We start from the raw sequence: 15726 nt of genomic DNA on the forward strand, positions 1-15726 counted from the left end.
ACTCCACTAATTACATGACTTTCTAACAAATTTCTGCTATAGTAACAAATTGAACAACATTTTTTTCTGATCATAAATCTAATTCTGATTTGACAAGAATCATGATCAAACATACATTAAGATGTAAAAAAAAAATTGATTATAATTTTTAGTGGACATCTGGGCTAGAAATATAAATGCCTATATCTTAATCACAAATTTGCAACATGTGTCTTTTTTTACACATTAAACTGGTTTTGTATATGAATAGTTACAAATTTACCTTTTTAAGGCAGCGTTTTAATATACCTGATATTCAATATCTATTCTTTTTGAGTAGCAGATTATCAGTAACTGATAGTAGATGGATTCAGTCTGTCACACAAATCAACTTTTTATAACTATAAATGCTCTGACTCTCAGAAGGTGGGGTCTAAACTTGCTAAAGATCCTTTGACGCTTAAACTACCAATTAAATGACCATTGATTCACCCATTCAAATAACCAGAAATCTGACCTCTGACACTTCTTAATCGTTTTTTAAGAAACAAGTAAAAATTTAATCTAATTTCTACATCTTTTCTTTCAAAGTGAGAATTACATCCACAACTGAAGTTTGTTTGAGGATGCACACTTCTTGTAATTGGTCACCCGACACCTTTCTCCCAATAACCCAATCACATGCTAAACTGAATGTCAAACAAGGATGTATTAATCCTGCAAGCATACAACAATACCATTCTATCCTAACTTACACCTATAAAAATAATTCATCTTGTCATATTAGACATATCACACTTAACTGGCTAGTCAGACTTGATCCCCTATCATAATCTTTTTACTGGTAGTAGTTCTTTAAGTAAGTAATTAGCTTAAATCCTATAACAAATGTGATTAACCTAACCCTTGGGCTTCTTCATATAAGATTCTTTTGACTGATGGTTAATCTCCTTAATTTGTATTAAGTATTTATTTATTGATTGCTTCTCATGAACAGTTTCTATATTTCAATACAGGAACTAAAAATGGCACATATATTATCCGTCACCATTGTTAGAGAATTATTTCTTCTTTTTTTCTTGTCCATACCGTACTATAAACCACTTGAACATAAAGATCTTTAGCCTATCAAGTATCTCTTCTAAGCAATTTATTATCTCTCATAAGAAAATTTCGATGCATATTAGTATTATCACAAATCTTATATATGCAATCATGCATGATTCTTCAAGGAATAAATTCTTTCAGTTACGGTAATCTCAGTGAATTGCATTTCCTGTCAGTTCCTGCACATACATCACAGATACAGCATTCAAGCCAGTTGTATACCTTCCCGTGTCACCCTGCACGTTTCAAGTCAGTAGCTTGAAGCGTATATATGGTATTAGTGTCAGTGGCTTGTGGCACGAAGTAACAGTATATTGTCGCATACATAATATATTATGTCAACGCTTGGGCGACATAATATATTGTGTTGACGCTCCAAGCGTGTTAGCATATTAGACCTGTAGACTCAGTGGAATGTACGCGTCATCAGAGCCATAGAAAGTGTCCCTGTAAATAAAAGAGGGCATCCTTATCAGAAAAAGGGCACCTGTGATGTCAGAATTTCAAAAAAGGGCACTTTTCTTTCGGATTAGGGTTAGGGTTAGGGTTAGGGTTAGGACACAGAAAAGAGAGAAAAAACAGAAAAGAAAAAAACAAGCATTCATTGGTTATCAAAGCGCCAATTAAATCTATCGTTGCAAGTTCATGCCTAGTCACCTCCATCCTAGTTCCAAGCGTTGACATAATATATTATATCGCCCAAGCGTTGACATAATATATTATGTATGCGACAATATACTGTTACTTCGTGCCACAGGCCACTGACACTAATACCATATATACGCTTCAAGCTACTGACTTGAAACGTATCGCCTGCCCGTGTACCATAATAGCAAGAGTCAAACTCTCCTACCTACTAATGATAATGTAAAAGTCCCTAGAACAAATTGCAGAAGCATACAAATTTAACAGTTGATACTGTGTTTTCTGGATATTTTGATGCCTTCGAATGCAATTTTGAATGAATAATGATCAAGTGAAAATCACTATAAATATTACTTCTGAGATTGTATTTTACAAGGTCTTTTTTACATGTTTTAGATGCAATTAAAAATACACCAAGATTTGTGTTAGCCCAAGTGAATGATCACGCTGCTCTAAAGTGGGGCTTATGTCGACTTTGCAACCCAAAGCAACTAGTTGCAGTCAGTTGCAAGAGTGCTTATGTCGATCATATCAGCAACTGAGGACAACTGGGAGCAACTGAATTCGGAGAGCTTATGTCGACCCGGAACTGATAGCGATCACACTGAACATGTGACTGTTAATTTATTCATCACATGATCAACAAAATGGCGAATCACTTAGAAGAAGCAACCCAAAGACATAGTCGGTCTTGCTACAATTCTAATAGCATATTATTGTCGACATCATCAAAACTTGAAAATTGGGTGTCTTCGTTCGCTTCCATTTGCTTATTTATAAAGTCACATGACACATGTCTCTTATCACGTGATGTTATTTCCATGGAAACGAATTGACTCCAGTTGCAAGAATGCTCATGTCGACTGCAACTAGTTGCCGCTAGTTGCAGCCAGTTGCAGAAAGTTGAACATGTGCATCTGACTGCAACTAGTTGCTTTGAGTTGTAAGAGGCGCTCAGGTCGACTTTTTTCAGTTGCATTCAGTTGCTTTCAGTTGCTCCCAGTTGCCGAAACGCCAGTTGCATTCAGTTGCAAGGTCGAAATAGCCCTCCTTAACAAGAAAACTTGCAATTGGAGGGGAAGGACCATCATGGAAAGTATAAAGTAGAACTAGAACACTATATATAAGAAATCTGAGAAATTATATTGTTCTATATGCATCTCAATATGACATATTACATTGTTCCATAAGCATCTTGATATTCAATTAACATTCTAATCTTATTTCATCAATCCTCCAATAAAATTTTCAATGATTACTTTAATTAAAATCTTTCAAAAATTGTAAAGTGCACTTTAATTAAATGAAAAAATTCCAATATTTCTCATCAGCCAACACCCTAAAGCAATTTTTTTCTAAAAGAATGACAGAAATGGAATTTCCCTTATTTGAGATTCAAAAACAAACAACAGTTTAACACACTCTTTATCTGGGCCAGATCTGTTCATAATTCTCCACTCTAAAATCTTCATTTGAATAGTTAAAAGTCTGCTCTGACTCAGTCTTTAACATTAGTCAAAACGTCAAATAGACTTAAACCAGTTTAATACCCTGAAGCGTAATATTTCTCCTTTAATATTTTCATCATATGGGGATGACACGGTGAGCCTGCAGGAATTCCATAACTTCCATTGTCAGACTATTTTGAATGTTCATATTTTGTTTAAATTTGTGGTTATAAAATTTCCTTGATGTTAAAAGATATACGGCCTTTAGGGGTTACTCTAGTCGACAGATCTCAAGTTACGAACTATCATTCTGTTTTATTCCCGTTCAGATTAATTTCTCTGCCATGAGAAATCAATTTTTCAATCAAGCAAAGTCATCTGCACTTTTTGATTTCTTCTAAAATCAGCTTTTTGCAAGGGCTAAACCCCCTGCGGGTTTTGTTGTGTTTGTCGGACATCTTGAACACAAGACAAAACCCACCCGTATTTATGATGTTGAATCAATGGCTTGCAAAGGATTAGTAAAACGTACTTGTTGAATTGTGGAAGCAAGCATGCCTTGAGGCTAAAAAATCTGCGAAAAATTACATGGCATTAAAAAGTCTGATGACCTCACAGAAGGATAAATATTACCTCAAGTCAATGAACAACCCCAGGGTATGGCAATTCATTCTTTCAGAAATTCTACATATTTTTTCTAATATTTCCATAAGACTCTTACTCTGTCATTCTTTGGTGATAATCTCTAATTTCTAATCTTTTACTCATTATATAATAATAATATGTAAACAGAAGTACGTCTTAACAAAAAATATAAGAAAATACATTTGCTGGGAATAAAAATGTTTGCTAGCTATATGAAATCCCCTAAAAAGAAAATTTCAGAAGATGTATCTGAAACAATAGGTGAACTGAAAATGGGAGTTTCAAATGTAGAAAGATCTGGTGTTGTATAAGTTGCATCAGTCACATTCAAAATATACACTAGAGCAGTCAACAAAAGCTGTGGCTGTTGATTTAAGGAAAGTCATTTTAAACCAGCATTCTAATTATTTGGAAAGAAAGGAATAGAGTTTAATGTCTTGCCAACACAATAATTGGTCATAGTGAGACAAAGGTAAACTTTATGTAATTGCTATGGTGACGTGTACAATGCTACTCTTCTCGGAATTCCAACTATTAGGGTTTTTTCGAGGACGAACCATACTTGAAATATTAATAATTTAATCCTTTTTGTGTACAAAATGTGCATATTTATATTGGGAATTTATGATAGATTAACACTAAGCATTGCACTGTTAAGTAAAAAAAATCATCCCCCACCTCCCCCCCCCCCCCCACACACAAATTTTCCAATCAATCCTGAAGAAATGTTTATACGTCTGAGCTAAGCTTAGTTCCGAAATATATAGACCCCATTTCTCTCTATGAGCTAAGCTCCATATCTTGGCCTTTTTTTAGCAAAATCTTTGTCTTTTTTTTTTAGCAAAATCTTTTCTATTTATTTTTAGCAAAATCGTGGTTATAATTTAAACAAGGGCAAAAACTAGATTTTTGGGGGGGGGGGGAGTTAATGGTACATCTACCTTAAGTTTTATTAAATTCAGTAATCAATCTCACTTTCCATTACTTCCAATGAAATACAAAACACATCATATGATTTATTGACATATCTTAAACATTTTCCTTAACTACATTTCTCTCTCTTCTACAAGTACAGAAGTTTTCTGACATGACAGACACATTTCTCTAATGGTCACCTAATGTACACTCTCCTGGGAAGCATGAAAAATCCATCAGTCGAGTTTGTCTTTTAAAATTAATCTGTCTATCTTGTTTGTCTTGCAAATCATTAACACATTTCAAGTAATTGTAACAGGATTTAAATCGCCTTGTTCCATATGTGTCTCCATGGACTGTTTCTGCCTACATTAGACCATCATAGATTATCAATATTGCAAGGGAAAATGACCTGTAATCCTTTCCGTCTTACGCTAAGTATCATGGGACATTGATAAATGCAATGTCTTTAAAGTGAATGCATGGACATATTGGAACGCAGATGAGGTTCGGATATAATTTAATTGTCTTTACTTTTGGGAAAACATGCGTTGTGTTACTGAACAGAAGTAATTTCCCTGTTTCTTTTAAATGTTCTATGTCAACGTTAACTGTCTTGTACATATATTTAACAGCATGAAAACTGATCATAAATAAACATGTATCTTTTAAATGTTTATAGCATGTTTTAGAAATGAACTAGCCAGTTAATTGTTTTTCTTGAAAGAATACATTATCGAATATAAAGCTATCAATTCTCAAAGGACAATGTTGGTGTTCACCAATTTTACATATGTGATAGAAATGGTTAAACACATTCCCAATAATCTTTAACAAAGAAATTTTTGCCTTAGTTGAAGATTCTGGAAGGGATGTATAAAAAGTAAATCAGTTATAGTTACCAACTGAAATAGAGAGCTGTATCTACATGGAAGTTCTTCAGGGTATAGTTACAGATCAACTGTAGCTAAGATCTCTATGTTAAAATCATATTTGTAATGTGTTTAACCAAAACTATTACATACATACATAACATTGGCTGACACCAACTTTGTCCTTTAAGTAAACAGTTTTAGAAAGATGTTTTTTGAGCATAAATTCATCTGTCTTATCCATAAAACATTTTTATCTGAAAATATTTATAATGATTAGGAAAAATAAAATTAACCACAGTGTCTGACTTTGTTATTTTAGTGCATGCTTTACAAACATTAGGACCACAACTGTCAGGAAAATAAATCTTAAAACCAAAATGATACGAATCACAAACCTTTTCTAATTAATCAACCACAAATTCACACCCCAAATAAGTATTCTAACCATCGTCATGAGATACTAAGAATGTAACATTATCGCAACTATTTTTATGAAATTAGTTTTCTATTATCTGAAATAAAAACTTTAAGTCAGCTCAACTAAAGAATATTGAATTTTCTTTAATAGCAACTCACTGACCGTCGGCTCTAATCACAGTATCAAAACCCAGTTTAAATTTATATGCACACATTTAGCTAGACACGCTATTTCATGATAACTCAACTGCTTGCTGGCTGATCATCCACAGGGATTATATTTTTAGTGTTTTGGCATGTACATAAATTGGACAAGCAACACATTTGCATTTCTATCTCCTCTGAGATTGCAGTAAAGTAAATGAGTAAGAATGAATCTAATGTTGATGAATATTCTATGAATAACTAGTGTATTTTGTAAATGTATCTGCAACCATTGTCACGTCAATGCCATTTCTATAACACTGCAAAATAGAGTCATTCCATTGCTAAGAGTTTCCAATGTTAAAGGAATACTCCAATTGATTCTATAAGAGTTCATCATGATATAAAGGTGTTGCCCTGTACAGTATTTATTTATATATCGTCCACATAACACTTTGAATCCATTACCCCTCGTCATCAGACTGCCTTTTCACACTTTAGGCTTGTCTCATCTGAGGAAAGAGGGGTTGGATGGCTGAATGGTTAGCACGTGCGCGATATATCATAAGGTCTGTCATTAGTCAACTAGCGTGGTTTCGGTTCCTTGCTTGTACGTGACAATGAGTAGGGTCGCCTGTTCAACCTTGTGGGTTTTCTCGGGGTCCATATGTTAGTCCTGAAATGACCTAGTTTGTGTCGAGTGGACGTTAAACCCCATTTAAATTGGTGCTTCCAATTTCTTTGAGCATAAATATTTACTGTTAATATAAGGAGCTTCAAGTTTTAAAGGCTTAAACATTAAAGTAATCATTTTTCTAAAGTACATGTTTAATTTAATACAAGTGAACTATGGCAGAGGGCGAAGGAATATTTCCCCAACCTATACCATCCTAATCTGCAAGGAAGCCACAGTGAGTAAGGCAAGGAACCCAATGACTAGTCTTTCGGATGGGTTAAAAAAAACCTGAGATCCTGTTTACATGCTGGCGTACATGTAATAAGAGTAGGCCATAGCACTGCTGTCCAGACATCATTTCCCTCATAGTACACTGCATGGCATAAGATGTCTTCGTTATCCTGGTTGAAGCAGAAAAGTAGGATGTTATACCCCATTTCATTTCATTCACTTCTTAATCTGCAAGGCTGGAATTGAATACTCACTTTGTTGAGGTGGGAAACAAAGCAGCCAAGGTATATTGTTATGCCAATATGGAGGTTACGTTATTTTACAAGACCATTTTATCATCCAATGTGTAAACATGTATAATCTTTAGGGATTTAATTTAATAGTAAATTCAAAAGCAGGTTTTTCTTTAAATATATTCAGTAGGTATAAAATTCATATTTAGCTATTAGTAATATTTTTTTACCGGTAAAGGAAATGAAATGAAATGAGTTTAACATCCTACTTTTCTGCACCCACTTAGCTAATAAAGATAGTACCTGTAAAGATCCATCCATTTTTAAAGTTATGATTTACATTAATTAATTATGTCTGACAGTCTGTTTCAATTTCTGCAAGAAAACAATATATAAATATCCTACCTGATTATGTCGATTAACAGGATTTAACCAGGATTGTGCATTTTGTTCAAGATAAGCCTGTGCTTGAGCTGCTAATGGTATACCAGACGACACACATGAACTGTACTGACTACTTTTTGATGTCCGTGATAAATATCTGAAGAAAAAAACATAAATATATTATGAAGCTAATATGTTTTAAGCCAATATACACTGTATGGCTGCTGATAAAAAATCTAAATCATTTTGAAGCCAGAATAGTCAATCCAATAATTGTATCATTAAACCTATAGAGAGAAAGTCTATTCCTCCTGGAGCTTACCTTACAATATCGTAGACTAGAATTTGTATAATCAATTAATAAGTTTACTTTCGATAAAACACCCGCGTTCAAAGAGTAAGCACATTCCATCAGAGACGGCAGTCGTGAAAAAATGTTCAAATTAAGAGAAGAAATAAAACGGTAGCTGTTGGGGTTATTGATCCATATTAATAATTCTCCACAGCCGACTCGTAATGGTAACAATTCTATAATCCTTGCCGCATTCAGACATACAAGCAGCCAAACTAACTGATTATAGTCAAAGGCTCAAATTTACTGATTAGGAAATTGAAAATGTTGTTTTTGATTAGGGCCTGTTTGTGTAAACTAACCTTCATTTTCCATTATTGATATTTTTATGAAGCCAGTCAAATAATTGACAGACATGATCCAGACAGGATATTTCTAGGTCATGCTTGAATACAAATAATCCATCTTAAAAAAGATCATATTGATTTTAGGACAGATTACAGACAGATTTTTTTGTCTAAAAACATCACCCTCTCACTTTCATTCTATTTGAACATAAGGAGCTGTGAGTACTATTGTGATTGAATGTAAATTTGTATATTTCTTATTGAATATACTGATAATAGTTTTTTACGAAAAGGTAATTATGCAAGATTGACATACGTAGTTCTGATTTTGTACAGGTCTACTGAATAACAAGCATTGGTCACAAACACAATAAAATTAAATGTACACATAATTAAATGAATTTTCATCTTATGGTAAAGCAGCTGGTTAGATTATTTAAGAGTTAAAACAGTAACTTGTTTATGCAATGTATACAATAAAAATTAATTCCGACCAGTGTTCAAATACATAGTCCAGCACATGAATTTGTCAAAATCGACAGCAGGTGGCCTCAGTACATGACAAAAATCTCAAAAATGAAGTTTGTAAATTCTGATTGCAAAGTATTAATACTTTGATCTAAAAGGTAATTAGCAGATAAACCAAGTTACGCAGAATGAAAAAAAAAAATTTACAAGGAATAGGGCCGGTGAGAGGGATCTAATATTGGGAATCTAATATCACATTCATATCTACCAATAAAACCTAGATTAAAGCCTTTCTTTAAGGTAATTTAACACCTAATTTTTATATTAATCTTTTAAAATATATAAATACGATATATTTACATAAAATATACTCACATTTCTAACACTGTGTACAAATTTTAAAATAAATAAATCTGAACTTTGAAAATCAATATATGTGAATGATATTATGATAGGGAGATCGTCATCATGTACATCTAGCATGTCATCTAAATCTTGTGGTTAATTACGACTAGTTAGGATTATTTCAAGGTTTTTAGCGTGAAGGGTAATTTACGCAGGAACCATGAATGGTTAATAATCAGACCTGCAGGCTGGTGACAATAATTCCTAGTGATTAGACCGTTCTTGGTCAGTTTATAGTCTTTACCAACGTCCAAACCTCAACACTTCTTGACCAATTGATTTTTATGTTTGGCTTTAATTATTCATTTGACTTTATTGATGATAACTGTCAATGTCTTGTTTAATTATTTTCTCTTTATCATTTCATGTTTGATTTAATACTACTAGTCATCCTAATTTCTTTCATCCCACCACCATTTCTCTACAGACTATTCTATTGTGATGAATTGAATAACAAGGTGAGCATGTCATAGGTTTAATGAATGAATGAATGAATGAATGAATGAATGCACTCCAATGTGTCAAATGTAAGAATTGGAGTCCAGGATATTAAAACATTTTGATAGCTCTTCCTTTGATGTGTCTTGAAGATACTGTGTACTAGGCTTAGGTATAATATACGTTACAGATAAGAATTGAGTTTTCCTGTATATTGTGTCATATGAAATGAAATGGGGTTTAAGGTCTTACTATTCTACACCAACCATGTTCCATATACATCAGTACCTAATGCGTCAAAAATTACATAATTTGCTTCCGGATTGTTCTGTTACTGAGGTATATGTACCTGATAAGCTCAAAAGTCAATTCATATATTTTTACATGAAACATTTATCCATTTAAATTAAACTTTTACTTCCATTGTCATATATATATACTTATGATTAGGTTCAAAAGTATCAGTATATGATCTATTTAAAGTAATCTTTTATTTCCATTAAATATGTCTAGTTATGTCATAAATGCTGCTGATAAACTCCAATTTCAGTGAGCTTACACAATCACATTGTAAAAATACATGAATCATACTTAAGTTGAATAAAATAACAGAGTTTAAACTTGAATAACTTTTTTCAGAATTCAGTAGTTCGTATTTTAGGTCTTTATCAAATAACAGATCCATTTATGTGGTGAAAGTACAAATGAGAGAGAGAGAGAAATGGGGTTTAACGTCCACTCGACACAAACTAGGTCATTTCGGGACTAACATATGGTTGACTCAATGACAGACTTTATGATACAGACTTTATGATACAGCGCGCACGTATCAGCCATCCAACCCCCCTAAGTACAAATGAATGGTGAGCATTAAATGCTTGGTTCTGGTAGTTTACTTAACAGTACCATGACCTCAAGTTGATCACCATGTTTTCACCACAATGGCATGTATTGTAAATATATCATGGAATTATATCCTTCCTTTTATCACAATTCTTGTGTATTTGATAAATTCAACGCTTGCTTAACTTCATGCCTAATCAATCAATCAATCTTAGATTTCCTGGATTAAAGGTAAGCATCACTGACCAAAAGTTTTTATAGAACATCAGAGTCAACATCTATCAAGTCATTTCCTCCTCTATTTTCTATATCTATTTTCGGAGTTAGATGAACCTATCATTGTCATTTAATCCAATCAAAAATGCAGATTTCAAACATAAACCGCATGTACTAGAACTTTTTCAGAAATCTCTCTTGTCAATTTGGGCCATTTTCAGACTGCGAAATGCCTTCTTTGTGTTGAAAAGTTGAGAAATCAATATCAGTCAATTGACATCCAATGAAATTAAAAGAACTAACTTCATTAAATTGAAACAGATTTTTAATTCTTAAATGCTAAAACTAAACAACAGAAACAGTCATACTTCTACTGTATTTTAATATGTAAATGTAGTACTGTAAGAGTTATAGTTACCAATATCTCTTGAAACTTTTACACACAAAATCTTAAATTGAGCTCAGATCTAAGAAAAACTCTAACAATGAATACATATTCTATTGGCTGCATTTTTTTTATATTTTTTTGGCGAACATCAACAATTATTTTTTGGCAATAGCTATTTAGATTACAATTTGATATGACATAAAAGATATCTATTTTATTGGTGAAGTTGGCTCTTTAAGCCTATATCCAATATGAAAAAATTTGATGCTGAATTTTCAAAGTTCACTATCATATCCTATTATAAATCATGTAATATTTTAAAAGGGAATTTGTGTAGTTTTATAAAATACTATCTACTAAATAAAGAACAATGACAAAAACACAGTGGGGAATGTTGTTCCATTACTGACAGAAAAAGGAGACGAAATCTCATAAAACTATGAAATATGATGGTCATTATTTTGGAAGTTACAAATTTTTCCACTCCAGAATATTTGAATATCATAAATTGTTATGTAAAGCGATGTAGGAAATGAAGCATGGTACTTTCATTTCTTTATATGATCAAAAAATGCATTGAAGCATGTTCCCCTGCTTCATATTGATTGGTATATTCATGACGGCAAATTCTCTTACAGCATTTAATATCTTTGATTCGCTTTCTCTGCAAATTTTATTACATCATTTAAAAGTATGGATGACTTGACATGTGACCAGTTTCAGCATTACATCATACTAAATCATGGCCCGTATCAAACTCTTTTTCCAATTCCTCACTTCTATCAATTGTTCTCATAATTCCCAACTGAATTTTACTGAACTATTCTCCAACAGAATGAAATGTCAATAGCATCCAGTACTGTATGTATGGCTTGCTTTATAATTTGTACTGAATAGACCATGTTGCCTCGCACTTGTACAAAATCAATTAAGAGATATCATATATGTAACCTAAACTTTTTTTAATTCCAATTGGCGAGTTAAAGATTCAATTTGCATTTTTTTAAAATTTTCTAGAGGTAGAATTATTTACTCCAAGCAATGACAACACTTCCACATGTACATCAATTTCTAGATGACACGACATATATATTATGCATTATGCAATGAGCTCAAAAAGTAAAATCAAATTATCTGCCAAAAAAGTACACAGCCTGAAATATATCCTCTAGAAATTACAGCAAGAGAAGCGCTAAGCAGGGATATTGTGATGCTATGCTCTCCATTTTTAACAGGCTAAAACAGCATAGAAACTACAAAATTAGTACTTTTATCTGTGCCGAACACTAAAAGAATGGGATTACACATTCAGAGATTGATCAAATTAGTTACATTTTCTGATAAAATTTATTATAAATCTGGGCTTAATAAAAGACAACGATAAACTGTCCAGACTCCAGATGGCAAATTTTTTAAGCTTAGCTGCTGCTCCAGATATCAATGATATAATAAAATGCTGGTAATCAATGGGAGACATCCATTCCTTGAGATAAATATTTCATACCAAGAGTGTGACAATCTGCAATACAGGATGAGTAATGTCCCTGCAATTTAACTTGTCAATTTCCAAATAAAGAGAGTTGTCTCCCACTAGCCACTGAAAGTTTTATCACAGCCACTAATTCAAGCGTAGCATGTACTTTGATATCCAAAATGTCTAACTTTTCCTAGCTTTTGTTTTGTGGCTGTTTTACTTACTGATAACAATAGAAAATCATATGATAAGACCTTGTTTTGGGGCGTTTTTTTTCCGTATCTTCCAATAAATAAGTAATAGACGGTAAGACAAAGTATCTTTTAAATGGTGAATGATTATGCATTCAAACATTAAAGCCAAGGACGAAATACACATAAAAAGTTCCTAAACCCTACGAACATAAAATGAATGAATGAAATGGTGTTTAATGTTCTGTTTTTCTCCTCCAACTGGGCTAATGAAGATGGCAGAATGTAACAATGTTCAGCAAATCGGACAAAAACAGGGAACTTTTTATAGTTTGACTTTCCTCTATGACGTCAACAATCAAAATAATGATAAGATAGATTATGTAAAGATACTAAATGGTGATAAATTGTTTCTAGCTGGTCTTACCTGTTGGATTGATGATTACGTTGATGTGCACCTATATTATAGGATCCAACTAAAGCAGGTATATTTGCAGGAACAGATGAGGCACTTTGGGCTTTTTGGATGGACTGTATCATAGCAACAGCTTCTTGTTTTAACTGTCTTATAGGAGTTTCACAAACATCACAGCGTTCTCGCTTCACATACCGACGAAAATTATCAGGCACTTGTAACATTTCTTCAACTTTCATATAACTCACAGGCTGAAAGAATAAATATTCACTGTATCAATCGAACTATTTTTAAATCAAAAATACTTAAACCTGACTACATTCTACATGTTGTACATGACCCAATCCTCTGCCAATTATCAACCAATCCTCTGTGAAGTATTGAACCAAAACAAAAAATGTTTTCTACATATATTTAGGGCAAAAGAAAAACTCTCCTAAAATGCAGTTTACATTTTGCCTGTAAGCATAACTAAGTTGCACCCAACTGACATTCTAGTGACCAATGATTGCTGATGGACAAATAGACATTATTAGGGATCTTTCACATCAGTACAAATATGAAAACTAAAACTAAAACATCATCGATTCAGGTGTACTTGTGATGTCAACCCGTACATGAGTGTTCAGCCAGTGAAGAACGTTACGCATGTGGAACTGGATTTACGTAGGTATGGAAACGAAAATGTTTCTTGCCTCATATATTTATAGTCTGAATAATAGAATTTCAGGTGATTCAGATACAATTGGTTCATTTAATGAAAAAGCTGCACTATCTAAGCTTCTAGGCCTAATTTTAAAGATGAAGGCCTAATTCTCTTATTTATTTCAGCTATTATCGTATGTCGGATTGCGAAACCGTATGTTAGGAGATACGAAAATGAAAACGTAAATGAACATTCGTTCTTTTTCTTACCGATGTGAAAGGTCCCTAGTACAAAGTAAAACAATAACAATCAACATTTGTTAATTGTTATGTTTTATTTTTAATTGACGTCAAGTTGACACATATAATAATAATTCACAATCAAATGGAATGGATTTGAATGTCTCATCAACACAATACGTCCCAATGATATTTTTCATTTTAATGGTTAGATGTAATATTACACAGACAGTGGCAAATCTAACAGTTAAAGATTCTTCATGTGGACATCAACGTGTACAAGGGTGGAGTTCTGTTTTCCCACTCCATCCTATCCGAATGACTAAGTATCATTTTATTGTCAACCTAGCAGGATGCACTCCTGGCATGGGGGCACTGGGATCAGTGGCGGCGCCAGCCGTCGGTGATTGGAGGGGCAAAGCTGGGGCAAAGTCCAAGGTTAAGGGGGCAAAGGCACGAGCTTCAACTAGGGGTTGGGGGCCTCCCCCAGAAAATTTTGAAAAACAGGTTGCCGGAAATGCAGCCTGACAGTATTTCAGGCACTGATCGTTGAGGTAAAGTGTCAAACGAACGGACTTGCGAATCACGACGAAGCCCACTCATGAGCGTCAAAGTAGGGAGTCCTCCCCCTGAAAATTTTGAAAAATAGACTGCTGGAAATGCTGTCTTACAGTATTCTGTCAGGCACCGATCGTCGAGATAAATAGATCTGCCCAGATACCGTTCGTCGCCTGATCACTAGTTTATACGACTAGAGAACAAAATGTCAAACGAACGGACTTGCGAACCTCAACGAATTCCCCTTGTGAGCGCCAAAGTAGTGAGTCCATTGGGGACCTCGCCAAGAAAATTTTGAAAAATAGACTGTCGGAAATGCTCTACAACATGCAAGTTTATGACTGAGTGGGGATGTGGGATTTATTCACCGTAGAAGGTATTGATTACCGAAACGTATCACAAATACTTTTTTTTATTTTCTAAAATTATTGGGGGGGGGCAAACACAGGGCAGACCAGATTAATGGGGGGGCAAATTAAAAAAATGTGTTTGACCCATGTGTCATCTCAGCTTAAAGGAGTTATAACTTTTTCATTTATGTCATAATATAGTATTGAACTGAATTGATCTACATCATCAAGTTCAGTTGAACAAAATATGTCAAGTACTTTAAGAGAATAAGATAAAACTACTTAAATAACCCTCACACGGGATGGCCTGTCCTGTTCCACCTCTACAGAACTGACCCCCCCTTTCATCTTAACAAAGTTATCTTCGTCATCTACCATGATCCCAACAAAATTTCACATAGATCCTTTCAGCCATTCTAAAGAAAAAGATGACTTCAGTTTGCCCCTTAATCAACTTCACTGGAACAAATCTGAATCAATACCATCCAAGCAATAAACGGTACCTACCAAATTTAACTAAATTCCATCGAGGAGTTTTCAGAAAATGTACAGTATAATAGTTCACAGGACTGGCAACCAGACTATGCACCAATGACAGAGAGAAGTGATGACATAAGCGATGACATAAGCCCTTTGGGATGATGAGACTAAAAATGATAATTGTTTCTAAAAACATGACATAACTCAAAATGTATTATCTTATGTTCTCAATAAAAGTAATAAAAATTTCTGCCTGCAAGTTTCTGTTAAAACTCAA

General features: G+C 33.6%; 1 protein-coding gene across 1 annotated transcript in view; it reads right to left on the bottom strand.

The window, feature by feature from the left end:
* Positions 1–13449, bottom strand: part of LOC126822274 (kinesin-like protein KIF26B) — a 55784-nt gene extending 42335 nt beyond the window's left edge. The window contains exons 1-2 of the mRNA XM_056101403.1: positions 13189–13449; positions 7721–7856 (exon numbers count right to left, since the gene is read on the bottom strand). Coding sequence (XP_055957378.1) covers positions 7721–7856; positions 13189–13415 — 363 coding nt within the window. The 5' untranslated portion in view covers positions 13416–13449. The remainder of the gene's footprint in view (positions 1–7720; positions 7857–13188) is intronic.
* Between the last annotated feature and the right edge of the window lie 2277 nt (positions 13450–15726).

Source organism: Patella vulgata, chromosome 5 (genome assembly GCF_932274485.2).
Source record: "Patella vulgata chromosome 5, xgPatVulg1.2, whole genome shotgun sequence".
NCBI classification, from domain to species: domain Eukaryota; kingdom Metazoa; phylum Mollusca; class Gastropoda; family Patellidae; genus Patella; species Patella vulgata.